At 41.0% G+C, this 20,844-nt stretch overlaps 3 protein-coding genes across 3 annotated transcripts; 2 read left to right on the top strand and 1 right to left on the bottom strand.

The window, feature by feature from the left end:
* The first annotated feature begins 4,261 nt into the window (after positions 1-4,261).
* Positions 4,262-12,016, top strand: LOC148330135 (max-interacting protein 1-like). Its single transcript, XM_088304835.1, has 6 exons — positions 4,262-4,682; positions 5,666-5,771; positions 6,440-6,469; positions 7,462-7,576; positions 9,004-9,175; positions 9,253-12,016. The coding sequence occupies exons 1-6, from the start codon at positions 4,262-4,264 to the stop codon at positions 9,414-9,416; spliced, it is 1,008 nt and encodes a 335-aa protein (XP_088160961.1). The 3' UTR covers positions 9,417-12,016.
* A 472-nt stretch (positions 12,017-12,488) lies between these two features.
* Positions 12,489-16,397, bottom strand: smndc1 (survival motor neuron domain containing 1). Its single transcript, XM_088305661.1, has 6 exons — positions 16,228-16,397; positions 15,763-15,882; positions 14,788-14,930; positions 13,882-14,046; positions 13,653-13,806; positions 12,489-13,094 (listed from the first exon to the last, which is right to left on the bottom strand). Exons 2-6 carry the CDS (start codon positions 15,880-15,882, stop codon positions 12,957-12,959), a joined length of 720 nt encoding a protein of 239 aa, XP_088161787.1. The 5' UTR covers positions 16,228-16,397; the 3' UTR covers positions 12,489-12,956.
* Positions 16,398-17,211: 814 nt separating this feature from the next.
* Positions 17,212-19,212, top strand: LOC148330137 (alpha-2A adrenergic receptor-like). The gene has a single exon (XM_088304482.1). It carries the CDS (start codon positions 17,439-17,441, stop codon positions 18,552-18,554), a length of 1,116 nt encoding a protein of 371 aa, XP_088160608.1. The 5' UTR covers positions 17,212-17,438; the 3' UTR covers positions 18,555-19,212.
* Positions 19,213-20,844: the final 1,632 nt, after the last annotated feature.

Below are 20,844 nucleotides of genomic sequence, written 5' to 3' on the forward strand. Positions count from 1 at the left end.
TTTGGACGTTGTATTGTTTTCATTTATATTGTAACTATTGTTGCACAATTATTTTTCTTAATTTGTGTAAAATAAAATGAAAAAAAAATCCAAATTGTTCTCTCATAACAATGACTTTTTTTTTAATAAACTCAAAAATGTAGCCCTCATAATATTTCATGTTTACTCTGGTAAAATTGCATTTTTATCCTCATATTATGACTCAGCTGTTCTAAAATGAAAAACATTCTCGTGAAATCGAGAAATTGTTTTCTCGAATTTCTTCTTTTTTTCTAATTAGGTACTGTTTGTGTGCTTCTATTTTCCATGATCATACTGTTCTTTCAAGCATATTTTATGTTGATAAATGTGTTAAGTGCTTACACATCCGGTAAGAAATATATCCTTCTACAACCATTTTGTACGACTTTTGTCTCTTGTTCATTTTTATTGATCTGTTTTCATCATATGGCCCCCGTGAAATCAAGTGTTGAGTTATAATTGGCCATGCGAGGTGGAATAATAAACCCGCAGCCATGATATGAATGGCTTGTTGTCATGGTAATCCAACTGAGAGGGGTCTGCGGAGACAAAGAAGGGATTTGGTGTCTCCAACAGGTGTTCCATTTGGTGAGTCGGGGGGTCTCTATACCTCCACCAACCCCCGCCTATGCATGAGATGACACAAGGAAGAGATGAGAAGACGTGATGCAATTAACAGTCAGCACGTATACTGTATAAGATCGCATGTTTCTGAGGTGCTTTTTGCTTGATTTCTGGCGTTCAAAAAACAAAAGTTGGGCACACTTGCGGAGGACAAAACCTGCGTTGAGAGCAGGTGATGCACGTCTGGACATTGGAGGGGGGGGTGAAAGGAGAAGGGGTGGGTGGACAAACGCCATCGCGACCTCGGGGCAAAGTGCAGCTATTGTCTTCACGACAACAACCCGACGACAAGATAACGACTGGAAAGCAGTGGACACTTCAAGAGTCCCGTTATGGGGAGATAGGTACAGGTTGGATATAAAAAGTCTACACACCCCTGTTCCAATGCTCGGTTTTTGTCATTTAAAAAAAGAAAAAACAAATCATGACCTACAATATAACTTGTACAACTAGAGAGATTTTTTTTTTTGAGAGACATAGAGGAGATCAAGATATATAATATAGATAAGGAGGCTGATAAATGTGCACAAACTCAGAGTTCACAATTAATTAACTACCTCAAAACTGTTAAATGGGAGTCAGCACGCACCTGCCACAATTTAAAGCACCTCTGATTAATCTTAAATAAAGTTCAGATGTTCTAGTAGGATTTTCCTGACTTTTTTACTTTCTAGTAAAAGCCAGGAGGTTTTGCGTCATTTTATATTGCAAATGTGCAACCACATAATCATTAAAAGAAAAATAAATCTTGGTCTGATTTTATTTATTTATCTAGGTTTTGTCATTATTAAAAACAATGGCATTTGAACAGGGTGTGTAGACTTTTTCTGTCCATGATGGATGAATATTTAGATGCTATAGATAGATGGATAGACAGACAAACAGAGAGAGAGACAGATATTGGTTCAGTTTGATGCTGGGGTCATGCTCCTGCGGGTTCAGCAGGTGCGTGATTTACTTTCTACGTGGCTCATGCAAGACAAAATTCATTCGGCAGCAAATTTTCCCTTGAGGGATTCTAATCAGTATAATAAAGAAATGAGATGACCCGGCCCATCTGTCCAATTTCAAAATCAAATATGGACCCGGAGCACAAATATTCGCCCAACCCTGGTGATGATGAGAGACGCCAAGATAATTGAGGTTAAGTGAGCTGTAATATGCAGATTTACACTTGCGGCACGGCCGTAAAATTACGCTGATGTGTAGATCGAGTGATCGCATAAATGCATTTTGATAAGGAATAGGTATTAGTTTGATGTGAGCAGAACTGTCACATGTCTTTTCAGGTTTGCATTGAAACAATCCTTTAAGCAACAGATAAACCAATATTTGAACACAATGTAGTCTGACTACATGAATACCGTACAAAACAAACATGGTGACAAATTGTATTCTTTATCTTCTGCAAAGAACGACGATATGAATTCCACTAGAGCACAGATAGGGTGTCTAAAAGCTAGAGAGGGCTACAATTTTTCATCAGCGCTACCTGGTGGCCACATAGCACGACGCACTACCGAACCAAATGCATGACAAAAATGCTATTTTAAGTAGGGACAAAGTAAGTGCAAAATATGTGTTCGGAATATATTTCATTGTTGATAATACAGTTTCCAACACTTGTATAAAAGATCCATTATCCTAACCCAACAACAAAGAAAACTTTTTTTTCCCAAAAAGATTCGCCTCCAGTTGCCCATCCCAGTTTTCAGCAGGACCTGCATCGTTGCATTGTGATTGGCTGCTGCATCTAACCAGGAAATAAAGTTTGAATTTGCCTCTATACTGCCCCCGGTGGTCAAGGAACGCATAAATGGAACAAATACTCTTCAAATCATTTTAGGAACGTATAATAGCTTAGAGTGCAAGTATTTCTCATTAAAAAACACTTTATATAAATTCTGTTATTTTAATTATTTGTTTTTACAGGAGACTGAAACGGATTGATGGCCATTCCATTCATTTCAATGAGACACAAATGTTCTGCGATCTGTCCACTGACAAGCACCCAAAGTCAACACACACACACACTTGTGCGTACAAAAACTTTGACTATGCCTCGTGCGTGATAGTCAAGCCACTGTTGTAATCCTCCATCTTTTCAGATTACTCCATTTGGGGGTCACATTCTGCACCCATGCTGCGAGGGGCTGTGTGTGCAGCACGCAGACCCGACCAGGCAGCTGATAGAGACCCTCCCCCACAACCACCCAGCACCCCCACCCTTCAGGGAGGGTGTCACTCTCTCACAGGCGTCCGTTACAGGGCGGGCCACATCTGCAGCAGGCCGGCCATCTGCACCTATTGTCTGCCGGGACCGCCATGCATGGCTGGCCTCGTAAAGACCCCCAGAGACGAGACAACCGCCCCGACCCCCTCCCTCCTGTCTCCTGTCCTTCCACGGCCCTCGCGGCTGGAAAAAGATGACTTCTTAATCACCAGTCGAGTGTTTAGCAAAGATGCAAGGAAGGCACGTTCAAGGTTACGTAGTTGCTTTAAATTAGGCGCAAATGTTCGGCCTGGGTTCAGTGTAGATGCTACATGATGTGTAAGTGCTTTTTGATTGGCTCGAGAAGTCACTAGGTGAGGAGGCTGGTGGGGAGGGGGGGATATGTTCCAAAGTGAGCAAACATATAACAGCATGGGAAATTAACCAACAGTGAGAAATGCTTTCAATGAGTCAGCAGATCATAATAAGATTGTAATTTGTCAAATTGCTTTCTTTTTTAACACACTTGGAAGAGGAGTGGATTGTCTTTTAAGCACTTTTTTAAAATTAATTTCACAATATTTGTTTTGTAATTTTAGCAAGCTACTTTTTATTTTTTTACTTTTTAATTGACAATTGACATAAAAATGCCAGGTTTTCGTGATATAAACGACCAAAATGAGCAACTTAATTGAAAACAGATAATTCATTTTAAGTAAGGAGGTAAAAATAACCAAAATAAATCACGTGGTTGCACAAGTGTGCACACCCTCGTCTAACTGTGCTGTGCCTGTTTAGAATCAACCAATCACATTCAATCTCAAGTTAAATATCGTCACAAAATGTCTGACACCATTTAAAGTGCCTGTGATTAATTCCAAATGAGTTTCAAATGTTCTAGTTGGCTTTTCCTGACATTTTTTCCCCTTTCAACCAGAAGTCTAGATGATCTCCGTTGTTTAGTTTTACTTGCCCGCTGAAAAAAAACGTTTACAAACTGAGCTGCAGAAGTCATAAGTCATGTAAAAGGTGGGGAAAGTTTTGCGATAATTTATTTTGGTCTCATTTTTTTACATCACAAAAACCTGGCATTTTCAACGTGGGAGGGAGACTTGTCATCAAGTTGTCTTACTCGTGAGGACAAAGCAGTACATGGACCTTCAACTGCATCTACTAATAGGCACAAGTAGCAGAAAAAACGTTAATAATCATTAACAGTCGTTCTACCAGTGCACTTAATTATTTTTCTAATGAGGGCAAAAAGTGTACTATAGCTCATGGAGCTTAGACTGAGTATCAATCGTATAGAATAAATGCTCCAACGGCGTTTTGGGATATATAAATGCAAATGATGCTTTGTTATAAATTCATCCGTCAGCTGCCCTCCCTTCTGCAGCATTGATCATGAGGATGTGTTCTGTGGCCCAGTTGACAATGGATGCGGCGTGCACGCGTTCAGTGGGAGGGATTATCCACCAAGTAGGGCAAGTGGCTGAGGCTAAGGACTGCAATTCCATCCAGCCTCAGTCATCCGCTCAGTGCACACACGGACGACGAGCCAGGGGCCGCTTCTTCGCCCCCGTCAATACAACTAACACCTCGATAGAAATGGTGAAGTACGTGGGACAACAAAGACAGGACGACCAGCGGAAAAAGCAGCAGCTAGTGCCGGAGCGCGGTGCGTTCATGGACCCGCGGGATTTGGGAGACGTGTCCGACTGCTCGCTAGGCGACGCGTCGGATGCGATGGACACGTTCATGAAGAACGTGCAAGTGTTGCTGGACGCTGCGCATTACATCGAGAGCGTGGATAAGAGCAGCGGAAGTAAGTAAAATATCAGTGCAAAGAGGAGACACAACTGCGTGGGTGCCGTAAACGCGCCTCGGTCGGATCCGAGGGCAGACAACAAAAGAGGCGACGCGCACGACAACACTACACAAGGCCATAGACAACCTTTTCCCCCCCATGGCTCTTGTGTCTTGTGGGAGCAATAGCACTGATCATAAGTGAATCAAAATGCAAATGGTTCTAAATTCGCGGATACTATATCGCTCTTGATCCAATGGTCCGTTTTTTATTTTGTCGTTGCGATCTGCCCCTATTTTAAACCCGCAGGCCACAAGAGCTAAAACGCACGTAAGTGCACGTTTTAATCCTCATGCATACACGCACGTTAAACCATCATTTAATATATTTTTTTATACATGTGAAATACGACACCAATCGCGCTTTCTAATGAATTAACTATGTCGATCTATCTGTTCCACCTATTTGTTGAAAAAAGACAAAAAAAACACAACACGAAGACATTAGAATGCAAAAAAACGCATTGTTAAGTACTTATTATCAATTATGAATGCCAGTTATGACTTTCAGGGCCAAGCTTCCTTGTGTGTGTGTTATTCACATGGTTTCCACATGGAACATATTGTAGCCTTCTGATTGGCCTCGCTCGCTTGTTCACCACCGCCGCTAAGCCAATCAGGGGTGAGTTCAACCTTGACGTTGCCGTGCAACCGGAAAAAAAGCATTATGGGATTTGTATGATTTCACACAGCGGCATGAAAATGAAAATGGCGGATGAAAATGTACCGTAAATATTTTTTTCACTATCATTTTATGGCCGTATATTTGATGTTAATGTCAATATCACACATTTACTTACCTGTTATACTTTTAACGTGCTGAGAAATGAGGTCAGGACACACATGCTAATGCTATTAGATAACTATGTAGGTGGATGTGCGTCAGATTGTGTTACATGAATTTGTAGTCTTATCAAATGTTTTATTTTTTTAACTACACAGAATGCGAACATGGCTATGCTTCGGCATACCCTGCCAATGATCTGGCACACCCACAGAAACATCGTAAATTCAACAAGAACAGGAAACTGGACAATATTCACAATAGGTGGGTTCAATAAACAGCCAATGACATTGTTTAAGCAGCCAGTGTTCAATATACTATAGGTAAATAATTCGTTTTTTTAAGGGAAAAAAAACTCCTGTTGTGTATATCTTATGTATTAAGACAACATATTTTGTCATATTGTCTAAAATTTTATAAAAATGAACCAGAGGGTTATGATAATGAAAACAAAATGAAACGTCACTGAACCAAAATATATAAATGCAACGCTTTTGCTTTGCCCCCATTTTTCGTGAGCGGAACTCAAATCTCAGATCTTTTTCTCAAATATTGTTCACAAATATGTCTAGATCTTTATTAGTGGGCTTTCCTTTGCCGAGACCACCTCCCAGGTGCGGCATATTCAAATGCTGATTATACAGCACTATAATTGCACAGGTGTGCTTTGGCTCTTTTTTTTTTTAAACATTAAAAAAATTCAAGATGTTTTTTCTTAAATTATAAACATAACAGAATGGTTCTTGGTGAAGAGCCACTTATGGTGTATTTCATAATTATTGTATAATTGCATCTATATTTTCATCTTTTTCAAATGTATTTATGTAATCGTGTTTGTATTTTATTTTTTAACATTTTTCTGTTTTAGTTTCTTTTTAAAAGGAAAAATGTATAATTTTTCATAATTTATGTAACATTTGTAATCACTGCAGGTCAGCCCACAATGAACTGGAAAAGAATAGGTGAGTAATGAAAGATTAAAAATTAAAAAAAAAATATATGTATGAATTTAGATGTTTTTCTTTTGGAGTAGCATTTTAAAATTTTAAATATCCTAAATAACACAAAAAAAATCTGCATACTTTTATGATAAATATACTGACAAGTAATGCAAAACATAATTATCCTTGCAATCATTAGATCCTTAGCCAGGACATTGTTGCCCATAGCTTTCAAATTCACCTTTGATGAAGCGTAGCCTTTAGCGACGTGTTCACGCTGCCTCGGTTAGCGAGTGACACAGTTCCTGGAGGACTTGTAGACATTTCCCCAATCAGCAAATGTGCAGCATGTTTCCAAACAACAAGACTCCTTCCTGAAGCACAACCTCCTCCCTTTGGTGCGGGACGAGGCAACCGTAGCTGTGAGCAGACGACAAATGTCAGGATGCGTTTGTGTCCAAAATTAAATGGCCTGTTAATGTTTGCCAAACAAATCAAGTGTGGGGAGGGGGAAGATGTTGCCTTGAGAAAGATTACAACCCAACTTGACCTATATACAGTAATTTATTCATCAAGTACAATTTACTTGGTCCTGTGCAATCAGTACCTGATTGTACCTATAGTACATATAGAAACCATCGGTACTGTGCACAAAATATCACACAATAAAACACATTTGTGCCTCGTACATGTGATACTTAAAAGGCATGGATTAACATTAATGTGAGTTGCTACTTGAGCAATTTTGCTCTGACCAACCAGAGGGTGCGAACAAAGCTGATGTCATCGAGGTCCGACACTCTGGCCCTATGAGGATGAATTAGGAATCTCGGTTAGAGAAACAGTCCTGTTGCTAATGCTAATGCTAATACAGTTGAAGTCACAATAGCCAGTACTACTACTTTTTGTGCACTGCTGTGTCTAATATTTTGATTGTACCTTACTTAGCTGCATCCGTGAAAGGGAAATTGATTTCCTGCTTGCGTGTACTTGTGCGTTTCCTCCCGCCGCAGACGAGCGCATCTCCGCCTATGCTTGGAAAGGTTGAAGTCGCTCATCCCTCTGGGACCAGACTGCAGTCGGCACACCACGCTGGGACTCCTCAACAAGGCCAAAGTGCACATCAAGGTGTGGTGGTAGTTGATATTGTTCAACATAAAATCGTGTAGTTATAAGATAACCAGTCTGTGCATCCTTTCGTTAATTGATTGCGGCGGCTTCCGATGTGTGCTACTTGGCCACCAGGGGCAGTTTAATATGGTCGTGTAGACACAAATGAGGATGTTTTATTAACTCCAGGAAGCGATACAGTTAGTTGCTGTAGTATTAGACATTTTACGCTGAGGATAAAGAATACATGCACGTGAGTAATGTTATAGTGTCTTCACCGTTTGGGCTCAAATATCCGTTGCGTAAAGCGTTATAACATCGCCACATGGGTGCTATTCGTAAGCTCATCTATGACATTTCCCATTCTGTGTTAGCATTAAGCTAATGGTCTTGTCGTATGCGTGTGTGGTGGTATTCAGACCAAACGTACGGCCCGCCACCAATGTCCAGACATTTATATACAATGTCCAACTGCAAGCAACGTTCCAACTTCCCTCATTTGAGAAATGCTTACACGAGTCTAAAGTGGCTGCTCACGCAAGAGTTTCCCATGACCTTCCTGTTGTACACTCTTGTGTTTATTGCGAGTTGAGTGTATCATCAGCGCGCTCTCGGGATGTTTTAGTGGCCGCTTTCCTGTTTTTAGTCTTGCTTTGTGGAGATTGGAAGCTTTTGTTTGCACAAAAATGACGGACACAAATGGTTATGTAACATAACGCAAATGCCATTATCTGGATTGTCTACTTTTATGGGGATGACATTGAGGGGGCGATTTGTGGTTGGAAATATTTTATTTTGTGGATAATGTGTGTCCAGTATGAAGTACTTCCGAAAGTCAACAGTTGACTGTTTGAAGTCGTGGAAATGTGGTTCTGCTGTGCTGCTCTGATGTGGTTTTGGGTGGAAGCTGTAGCAGGTACAAACGGCGTACAGGAAGAGAACAAAACATACACTTAAGTGTTATTTCAGCTACAGGAAATGTTATTGTATTGTATTTAGTACTGACTCACACCAGACCCTATTTTAAAAAGGTCATTTTAGTGAGAGTACTACCACTAATTGCACATGGGCACCCTCTAGTGGTGTGCAAAGGAATCACTGAATTGTTCAAACTGCCCAATTCTGTATATTGGCTTAAACCTCTTTTTTAGTCCAGTGAAATACATTTAAGTACAATTCTGTTGTATTTGAGTATGATACAATACGTATTTCATTATTTAGAAATAAAACATTTTTAAGTCTTGAGCCTAAAATGAAACCCCTTTTACGCAAATGGTATAAACAAAAAGGAATTCAAACAAGTGGTTTTCAAGAGTTTCATTTGGGTTAAATTGGCCATCGGGAGGATAGGCCAGCCCCACCACGCAACAGGTAGTCTGATTCTCACGCCTATTTACACATTCTTTACCAAATGCCCTCACCTCACGCCTGCTTTTCCCTTGAAGAAACTAGAGGAGGCGGACCGGAAGAGTCAGCACCAGTTGGACACCTTGGAGCGGGAACAGAGGTACCTGCAGAGGCAGCTGGCCCAGCTGCAGACGCTCGGCGAAAGGGACCGCGTCCGCATGGACAGCCTGGGCTCCCCCACGGACTCCGACCGTTCCGAATCGGACCGAGGTTAGGCTTTGCTTTCACGACATTCTCTGCAGCCCCGTTAACATTTGTGGTTCAACGCCATTTTGTGTGTGTTGCAGAGGAGATCGAAGTGGATGTGGAGTGCACTGACTTCTCCCTGGGAGAACTAGACAGCGTGAGTAGCGGCGGGGCTAGCGACCTGGACGACCAGAGCAGCCGGCAGAGCTCAGCCAGCGACGAGGGCTACTCCACTTGTAGTCTCAAAATGGCCTTCTCGGCTTGAGGTCCGCCGCACTGTGCTCCGCCGTCCCCTTTTCCCAAACACCACAGTTTTATGGCTTTAACCAGGGGTGGGGAACCTACGATACACGGGACAGAAGGAAAACAAAAAAACACACTACACAAAAAAAATGCTAGTTTATCGTCATTACGGTTGCTAGAGATGAGCTCAACTGTCTTTGGGGGGAGCGCAAAATGAAGTTTGAAGTGATGGAATTGGAAGTGTAACTGGAAGAGGCAAAGAATCATAATTGTGAGTTACAGAATACAAATCTATCGCGCCAATAATTTTGGGGAAGCCAGCAACTGTATAAATGTAGAAGTTGAATTTGGTCAGAGTGTGTGGCCCATCCGAAGTAACATTTAAGTTTAAAACTGGTCTGGGAGACGCCACCACTACGTGCACTGAAATGACCCAGACACAGTAAAGGAGATTTGTCATAGGTGATAAGGCATGACTCCTTCTGGTCTGCTTTAAAAAAAAAAAAAAATTCGCAAAATTTCCAAAACGTTTACCATTTCTCCTGACCATTTCTAATTTTGGCCACTTGGTGCGCTGTTCTTCACCTGCCTTTCAGACTCGCTATTTAAAAACGCAAAATCAGCCACGACAATTCGTCTCAGGTTTGATAAATCACATTGCGTGTGCTTGATTAATAATCAATTTGCATAAACTCCTCCCACAACATACAAAATGAATTGGCATGTATTTACTTTGTTTGGCAGATATAATAGTGGTCACTCGCCATATCATGGTTCACTCTTGGCAGTTTCACTGAATTGCAATTTTTTTTGTCATTGTACTCATATTGCGGATTATTCCCGATGTCCCAAATTTTTGCAGTGAAAATGTTTCCATATGTACTGTAACTGCAGAATCATGTAGCAATAAGCGCGACCTGTTGTTTGCTACAACTGAATTGTGGCTAACAGGTTAGCCATTTAACAGCCAGCCAATTCCATACTCTGAGTCACTGAATCCTTCATCACTAAACTAGCGAGTCTCAACCTTTTAGATGCACACAGTCTCAGATAGTCACAGATACTACGCAGAATGTAAGGATGGCGACCTCTAGTGGACACAAATGATACCTAAACCTCACATGCATATAATTGGTCATTTATTTAAGGGTTGCCACTATCGAGTATTTTAACAATTGATTATTCCATCAACAATAGCTCTAAATTATTAGCAAAATTTCTTATGTAATTAAAAATCAAATATCAAATGAATCAATGAATTAATTCCACCTACTTTTACATAATGCTTTAAAACATAAACAAAAATATTTGGTGGCATATGAATGATGACTGTACTGCGCAATCAAGACTGCTGCTGTTTGTGCACACGCAAAGCTTTCCTGAATCAGGATCGAGAGCTCAAGATGGTCGCCGACACGAATAAGGTTCCCCACCCCTGACTTGAACAATCACCAGCCTACAGCTCCACAAACCCTCCATGCCCACCTAAGAACCAGCCTTAAGCTTGACTCCAACCTAAACCTGAATGTCTGTTGTCCCATGACCAGCCACAATCAAAAAGAGAGCCACGAAAGGGTACAAGTCTAACCTTCAATGAATCAAATGGATCCTCTTAAAAACCAGCAAAAAAAAAGGCCACAAATACCAGCTTGACATTTGCTCCATTTGCCTTTAAAAAAAAAGTAAAAAAAAAAATAAAAAATGATCACCCCTTTTCTTTGTTGGAGGGCTGCGACGTCTGCATTCCAAAATGTGGCTGTAAACACAAAATCTGCTTTTAGTCGTCGGAGCCACAAGCATCAAATCTCTACACGTTAGTTGTTCTAATTTATTTTGCATAGTATTTATTATTTTTCCTATATTTAATTGTGCTGCAGCTTAAGTGGTGGAAAAAACAAAACATTGAAAATGACTTGACTTCCCCTTTAAACGCATTACATTGTCAGATCATATTTATTTTGAAACCCATTTAGAAAGTAATAAGCTATCCAGTACTTGTCCGAGCACAAGGTGAAAAAGCAATAACACATCTATTTATTTTTTTAACATTGCTTTAGTCCGTCCATAAGCTAATACTATTAATGTCCAACTTGCAAGATAGTGATTTTAGTAAAAAAAAAAAATAATAATGTAAATGATTTTCAGAAGCTACAGTGCATGTGTGTTGAATGTTGTGATGGAAAAAAATGTCTGTAGCATGAACAAAACTTTTTTTTTTAGTCATTCTTCCAATTTATTGACTGTTCCGTCACCCATTGTTGCACTGTTCCAAACGACCACAATAATGACGCCCATTTCCATCCATTTTATCCCCTTGCTAGTGAATCCATCAGCACCAAATTGTGTCTTAATGTGGGTGAATGACTCTTGCACAAGTCCCTGCTCACCCAACCCACCCAATGTGTTTGGGGAAATGTATAAAATGCACTATAAAAATAAGAATTGTGTTTGCGGGGGGGAGGGAGGGGGGTGGCGGAAAGCACAGCCCTGATGTTTTCTAGCGCTTGATTAGGGATTTAATGTTACTTTTTTTTTTGCAAAACATGCTGCTGGTGCCCTGCTGATACTTTGTTACGGTTCCTGACGAAGCTCCCTGGAATCTTAATAAATTTCTTCCACCAACTGTGTTTAACTTGAGTGGTTTTCTATGACGAAGATAAATCCACATGATTTGATTCAATCTTTGCAGATTACCCGGATGATGAATAATCATGAATCATTGTATTAAATTCAACTATTTTACAAGTGCTTTTTACCCACTTCATATACGAATGAAACTGTCAACTTTGATTTATAGTACATAAACTGTAATTCATGCGTATACGGAAGTCAACCAGCACCTCGCACAGGTAAAATGAGAAACGACGACTCATTTGATGGCATGTTATGAGAGGAAGCGTCATTTTATAACAACATCCCCGTAATTCATCAAGTGTCAGCATTTGTGCGGATGACCGATGTTGAATGGTCGTGTTCATGTCGCTCAATCATGACACACAAATTAGGTCAGCAGATGCTCACTGACTTGAAATGTGGCTTGGTTTGCTGGTTTGAAGTCTACAAGTTATTTTTCCCAATGATAAAACGGCAGTCATTTATAAAACTCAACAAATGGATGTTTATTTGACTTTTATAAATTACAGAAATAAAAAGGGCAAAACAAAGGTAATTCAGGTCATCAGCGCTGTTGTTGTTCTTACTTCAAAGGGGGGAAACGAAACACAGCGCGACACACACCAATTCTTCAAAATGTTGAGCTTGCCATATGGCGTGGTGTGCATTTAGCCAGTGTGGAATTTGGGCACAAGCAGCTAACGTCCTGTTTGTATATAACAAGTGACCAGATTACAAAGCAGTGACTTCCTGTCTAATTTGTACAGCTTCTCGTACAATACCTGCACAATATTAAGAAAAAAGCATACATGGATCAATTCAATGGTGTGCAACTAATTCCGCCTTTTTTTTTTCTTTCATGTGTACACACACACACAAAATGGACAACACTGTTATATTCAGTATACAGCATGGGGAGGGGGATGAGTATTTACAGGAGACGCTGGGGTCACTGCGGCATTAAATGCCTGACGTTGTATTTCGACGTGTCGTTGTACTGCGTCATGGGCTTGTCGGCGATGCCGCACGTGCCCACCCCCACTTTGCCGTTGACACTTTCTGGAGATGCAAATATGCTTCGCTTCACCTAAGGCCACAAACAAGATCGGCATTAGTAAATAAGACTCCCGATGACAAAAATAAATATGACGCTTTTCATTTAATTGAATATGATAAAACATATTTTTCCAATTAAAGACCACAACCATAATTTTTTTAAAGTATTTACAACGACCTTGGACGTCCAATACATAGATTCGAAAATGCCCAAGTTTGCCCAATTGCATTTTTCACCCCCAAATGCTTAACATTGGTCAGTCCCCACGATCGTTTATTTTTTTTAACACACTACACAAATTTTCAACCAACTTAAGTGTAGATTGTCAAAGAGCTTGAGAACTTTAACAATACAACAGAACATGCATTCTTTTTTTTTAATTTCCTGTAAGACAATGGTTTTGGACATATAAGGCTACAACCTGGCACCCGACAGCAACAATACTGTATAAATAAGTGTCCTTTTTAATTATGCACAACTATCTGGCAACCATAATACACCAGTATGTATTAAATGACATTATACAATTCCCATTAGATAACTGTTGCCCTCTACTTATCTGAGGAAATGAGGTCGAATGGATGTTACCTGTCCTTTTTTGTTCTTTGAGTAAGCTTTGTTGTTGAACTGTTGCCACTTGGACTTTTGGTCCTCTCTCTCCTGCTCCAGTTCCTTCATCCTCAACACCTTTTTCTGGGCTTTCTTCTTTTTGTATTCGCGCTGCTCGGCTACCTGCTCTTTCCTAGACACCCAAAGACGATGGAGAATGTCATAAGAGCCGCTGCCACAAGGACCAGAGTATGCGTTTTGGTTGTACCTCGATTTGTTCCTGGACAAGCCCAGGTCGTCTTCGAGGCGCCTGCGGTCCTCCACCGCTTTGAGGTTCTGCAGGGGGATGACTTCGGCGTTGCCGTAGCCGGTGAAGGTAACGGCGGCCGTGCTGTTCTCGTGGTCTATCTCCTCGATCTCTGCCTCATACACCCTGCAAAAGAGCCACGTCTGTAAGCAGGTGAGTACGGTTCACAGGTGGACCACAATAACAAGTGATGAACGATTCACTAAGACAGTGACGGACATTCTTTTCGGACTACCGCATTTTTTATTTTGTGGGTGTTTCTATTTGAGGGGGTGTATTCGTTTAATCAAATGGAAGACAATCAATCAGGCAACTAATCGGGCAGACAATTTTATGAAGAAATACAATAATTCAAGGTCAAACACACACAGAATAAAACATCTAATCGACACAACGTAGCACATAGATAGCAATTACCCTTTTATAACACCTGGTAATTACTTTCTCTGCACACCAAAAAGTCGACTTTACCTCCCACCGGCAGTATCACAACTGTTACACTGGTTGGGAATTTTGCAATGCTCAGATAGAAGTTCAAGGTTTAATACGCTGTGTGAGAGGCATTATCCTGCTTTGCAGAGCGGAGTAAAATAGGTTAATGTTTTAAATGTGGCTTGTGTATTTTATGTGTCTACTAAACAAAAAGGTCAAACTTTGACCAAATTTCAACATTAAAAATCATTTTGATTGCTTCTTATGAAACTTTCAAGTTTATTCAGCTGATGAACTTGGGGGAATTTTTCATCTGTAAGATAAAATGACCCAAACTCTATTCAACTACAGAAATCAATGATGTGCTCCACCAGATCCAAATAGAATTTGAACATTTGACGCAGGTTTGTTTGTGGTGGTTCAGGCGACACTCACTGTCCGTCCTGACTCCACACGGACAAACACTTGTCTCCCACTTTCCAGATGTGCCTGATGGGCGCCGGCGCTGCGCCATTCGCACTGGGGGCGGCTTCCGCAGGCTGTGAGGCTAAGAGGTCCTTGGTCAAGTCGATGACTTCCTGAAAGAGAAATCACAATCGAGCGTCGGGTCAGATGTTAATTGCAAATTTTGAATTATAAAGGCAATCAAGTATACAGAGAACTCCCACGACATTGTAGTTAATCATTCTCCTACTTATATAGCAGAATTTTAAATTATTGTTTTAAAGGCTTTTTCAGTATTCAGCCAAGTTTAAATTTAAATCTGAACGCCTGCGGTGTAGTATCAAGTGCCACAACATGCCAGACCGTGCCGAATTCTACTGCAGTGCAACATAACGCAGAATAGTGTTGTCAGAGGCTATGTTTGTGTTGTTGAAAAGTGTGTTTTTGTTCAAACGTTTAGGTTTCAAATGAACAAACTATGTCTGTAGTGTGCAAGGCATCATGTTATCATTATAAATGTTACTGTGAAAAATAACACTTCACTTTTCACATACCTCGTATAATATTGCATCAGTAAGATTTAAATTTTTTTTCATTTTGTACTCAAATGTGCTCTCATGTTTGATCTTTGTTGTTTCAATATTATAAATACAAGTATGTAAATTCCTTTGTCTGGCATATTTCTACTGTGCCAATTTAACTTCCTGCACGTGAGGAATAAAATAGATTATGTATCTATCTAATGAGTTTGAAATACCATATTTAGTGTTTTGGGATTATAGTATGCAGTATATTTATTGTTTGAACTATTCAAATTGTCCATTCGAAACTTTCCTGCAGGGGGTCTTTGTCCCTGTCCAAATGGAGTAGCGAGCTTTTTTTTTTTTTAACTATTTCTATCGTGCAGCGTTGTGAGCGTGTGACATATTCTTGCATTCACTTGTTCCGATGGACAGATAAACAAACCTGTAAATCTTTCTGCAGCTTGAGGAGATCCTCATTTTCTTGGTCGGTGGACAAGGCAACCTCAACCTGCTGTAGCTGAGCTTTGTAGCTGCCGAGCTGCTTCACCAAGTCCTCCGACATCTGCGGAACGACATTCAACACACTACAATTCACTAGCCCGCATACGGTAGCACACATTACGGGGAACGGAAAATATGCTATTGACGATCGAATCGACGTGGTGGTTCCACTTCGCATGAACACAGAGGATACGCGAAGAGCTGAAACTAATAATAAATGTGAGCTAATACGTCATAGTGCCGTCAAAAGTTGCTCGAATCTGTTAGCTTCGGCCTTCGTTAGCCGACGTTTCACCATCGCACTAGATGCTAATGCTAACGACTTAGCGGCACGAGCGAAAACGACGGGGGAAAAAAAGTACACTGTTTATAATTCTAAACACGACATGGTCAAAACTTAACTTACCTCTCTGTGGTTGCGACTGATGTATAAATTAAGTAAACATTCAACTCTGACGGTTTCAATAAGGCAAAAAACAATCCGCTGTGGAGAACAACAAGAATGGACGTCGTACTGGTCTGTTCTGCCGAAGTAAATCTCGCGATAACGCCACAAATCTCGATTGAGCTCCAGGTCGTCCCCAGTGGCCATGATAGCAAACGGCCTCACTATGTTTTTCACAAACACCTGTTGATGATTTTTTTTTGGGGGGGGGGGGTGTACGAAAAATATGCCATATAAGAATAACCCTTTCAAATTGTATGACGAACTTGTATCCAAACCATTTCAAGCTAGAAACGCCCAAACAAGACCAACCCCTCACCACCAGTACACCAGTACCAACAGGTAGGCCTCAATGTGGTAATTATATAATTACATTTACATTTTCTGATATTATTTCAGCGCGTGATGACCAAAAAAAAGTGTTTAATTTAAGAAAAAGACGTAGTCAGGAGTCCGGAGCAGGAGAGGGTAACACCTGAAATTTGAATACACCCTCTTGGAAAATTCTGAATGCTCCCAAATTTTCGTAGAAATTGGATGTAACTTTGTTTGCATGACCACTAATACCGCAAAACTATGTGATATATGTCAATATAAGAAGCAAGTGTTAGTGTTTGAACGTAGTGTTTTAAACTTGGGTTAGGGTTAAGAAATAGGCATGGGCTAAATTAAGAATGACTGATTGAACAAAGACTTGACTCACAGAGCTGTGTTATCTTTGTAACTGCAATCTTCGGATCTCATTAGAGTCTCATGCCGGTGACTGTATATAAATATGAATCCAATATTTCAAAATGACTGCGCGTGTCATTACTCGTCTTCAGTCTGGTCGCAGCCTCCAAAAGCAGGAGGAGCCCTCCCACCCCCTCGCTTGTAGCGTCACATCCATCTGGTATAAAAGAGCCCCACTCCAGTCTACTACACCTGCTTAAAACATCTGCTTGAACTCCTTCTGTGTGCCTTCTTTGAAAAGGTTAGTGGATGAATGATTCATTTGAAGGGGCTATTTTTAAACTGCTGGGATGTGGAGGAATGGGAACGCTTCCTCTTTTGAGCACGGTAGTATTTCTTGTCTTTTCATTTTTTTTCTACCGGAAGAACTTGAACAAAATGACGACTACTTCCACTGATGCCAAGTGTAGCTAATCGACTTCAATCCAATAAAAGTGTCAATGGACTGCCTAAACTTGACCGATGAGACCGCGGCGGCTCGGCACCCGTACACCGCTCAGACCTCTGCGCCTCTCACCCTCCTGGTGGGCGTCCTCATCCTGCTGACCGTCTTTGGCAACGTCATGGTGGTCATCGCCGTGACGACCAGCCGTGCCCTCAGAGCCCCCCAGAACTTATTCCTGCTTTCTCTGGCGTGTGCCGACATCCTGGTGGCCACGTCGGTGATGCCCTTCTCCCTGGCCAATGAGCTGATGAATTACTGGTACTTTGGCAAGGTGTGGTGTGAAATCTACCTGGCGTTGGATGTGTTTTTCTGCACATCGTCCATCGTCCACCTGTGTGCTATAAGCCTGGACCGATACTGGTCCATCACACGAGCCATTGAGTACAACCTGAGAAGGACGCCGCACCGGATCAAATGCACTATCTTAATTGTTTGGGTGCTGGCGGCGATTATCTCCTTCCCGCCGCTGATCACCATGAAACGAGACGAGGGCCAAGAGGACCGACCGCAGTGTAAAATAAACGATGAGAAGTGGTACATTATCTTCTCCAGCATTGCCTCCTTCTTCGCGCCCTGCGTCATCATGGTCCTGGTCTACGTGAGGATCTACCAGGTGGCCAAGCAGAGGACAAGAGCCCCGCCGGGTGAAAGGTCACGAGAAAACGAACGCCCAGAGCGTGAGGAAGCCGAGGTCAACGGGGAGTTAGCGGATGAATCGTCATCTGACGGTCACGAAATAACCTTGTGTTCCCTGAAAAAGAGGCGACCCGCTCGGATGCCCAAGTGGGACCCCGAAAAACCAAGAGAAGTCGCCCCGAAACCGCAGGCGAACTCCAGCCATTGGAAGGCAAGACAGCGCAGAGAGAGACGCTTCACATTGGTGCTGGCCGTGGTGGTGGGAGTGTTCGTCTTATGCTGGCTCCCCTTCTTCTTCACGTACACGCTCACGGCCGTGTGTGCGTGCTGCGTGCCCGAGACGCTCTTCAAAATGTTCTTCTGGTTGGGCTACTGCAACAGCTCCCTAAACCCGCTCATATACACCGTATTCAATAATGACTTCCGCAGGTCCTTTAAAAAGATCCTGTGCAGGAAAAGCCATATCGATTTATAAGACGACACAAATTGAAGCTACTTTTTAGAAAGTATGTTGAAATTCAAATTCATCAGTATTTATTATATCTTTCATCAGTTGCTGTAACTTGTTTGATGTGCTGTTGCTTCTGCAATGCTTGTGTCTGTCATTTAATAAGGGTGCATGTTCCAAAACATTCAATAATATATGCAATATTAGGAACTCTCTATCATCTTATGCACATTAATTATATATCTCAGCATAATGTATACTTGGTGGGCTTCTTTAATCTTATAGTGAGGCATGTGCCATTTATTTGGACTTCACTATAAAATATGACCCATCAGTCATCTTTTTCGGGTCCAAGCTACCCCCCACAGCATTGATAACGTTTTCTTTTCTTTTTTTTTTAACACGCATTTTAATTTCTCTCGGAAAAAATTCTACTCTCACTCGAATGTATATTTTGTGCTGCACATCACACAGAGGAGCTAGGCGGGAGGCCGGGGCAACTGTCCTTTTTCCATTCTTTCTGGTAATTCTTTTCCACATTTCCCCCCGTTTTATATCGTTATTGCTGTTTTTTGTCGAATTTTGGGGTTTGCGAAAAAATAAATAAATAAAAAGTTGCCCAGTTCCCCATCCCTGGTCTATATACTCCCACAGCGTTTCCAAGACTAAAAGTCTAGCCGGTCCAAAAAATATTAAACATAGAGTGCAGCATCACAATACCTCACAAACTGAGTCATATTTTCAAATAAATTTCCAATATACTTTCTGACAACGAAACGACAATTTGTTACCATAAAATAACTGCACTTTTCTTTTGCCTGTCAAGTGCATTCTTTTCTTCTTTGTGGCTGCCATCAGAAAGGAGATGATACACACAATCGACGACAAGACTGATTACCTGCAAATCAAATCGAAGCCAAATGATGCCATCGCCACTCCGGCAACTTGCCTCTGCTAAGCGGGAGACACTTATATGAAAGGAAAATTAAAGCTAGGAGGTGTGTGGGCGAGCGCATCATCGAAGGCATCTTATCATGAATTATTGCCCTTCATATCAGGATGTCATTAAATCCTCCCCTGGAGTCAAACACGACGCCAACAACGAAATGGAAATAGGAATGACTTCAGCGAAGGACACAATTAACTTTCATACGCGCACACAAGCTTATCAGTGTGCAGTGTTTGCTATGAACGCCGCCTTTTGCTTTTTTTCGCATGGATAGCACATTTCAACAAATTGACATTTACGATCCCGTGAACCCGAATAAAAGTGAAAAGTGCTGCTCGGTCAAGACTGGATGATTCCCATGGCTTGCGCCGTGGAAATTTGTTGTTTGAGATTCCTGTGGTACACATGTTTGGACTCAATCTGTGAGTCTTAAAATATGAACACTATTAGTCACCGCAAGCGGTCATCTGTGCCGAATAAATATCTCTCTCTGCTGGAGTTCCCATGAACAATGGGAGCAGCAAGAGAAGGATTGCGTAACACACGCTGTACTTCAGCCTGGTATGTGACGCTCATACGTGCTATTAATATGTTTACATGGGAAACGTCTTTTGGGCCATGACGGCGCGTCAAAAATGATGACTAATATACATGGATAGCAAAAGTCCACACACCCCAAGTTTTTTTGTTTCATAAAAAAATTTCAACCGAAATTTTTTTTTCCCCAAAATGTCAATATTAATGTGACATATATCACCAATATAACTCACTGTTTTTTTTTTTTATCCTCTGTAGACTTTGTAGAATGCGTGCTTTATTCTGTTGAAGGTCGCCCATGATTGATTGTGCATGCATGTAAAGTGTTTTTTAGTCCAGAACATAAAGTGGACACGAGACTTTTGCGCTTATCACAGTTTTACAAGCAACATTCAAGTAACCTGATGTAATTTTGGAGTGTCCCGCCACATCCAGCAGATGACACTGTCGCGAAAAAAGCAAATGTGTCTTTTATTTCGTACAGATTACGCCTTATTGTGATGTTCATAAAATCTCTAGACTGTGTTTGACTTTATCCAACTTTCTGTAACCACCCATCCGCATTGATGCCAGTTTTGTAGTTAAATTGGTAAGTTTCGTAATGGATCTCCATTTTCGGATTTGCACATTTCTTGAAAACAAGTTAAAAAGTTGGGCTTTGTGAATGCACATTCACAAAGAAAATAGCACAAAAACTCAAAGTTCTAATGGATGAGCTGAACTCTAAGTGTGCTTTATATATATATATATATATATATATATATATTTATATATTGCGGTCACCATTCCACTGCTCAGCTCTACTGTAGTTTTTTTTTATTTTTTACAGCT

This window comes from Idiotropiscis lumnitzeri, chromosome 9 (genome assembly GCF_059441095.1).
Source record: "Idiotropiscis lumnitzeri isolate Australia: NSW breed Sydney's pygmy pipehorse chromosome 9, RoL_Ilum_1.0, whole genome shotgun sequence".
NCBI lineage: Eukaryota > Metazoa > Chordata > Actinopteri > Syngnathiformes > Syngnathidae > Idiotropiscis > Idiotropiscis lumnitzeri.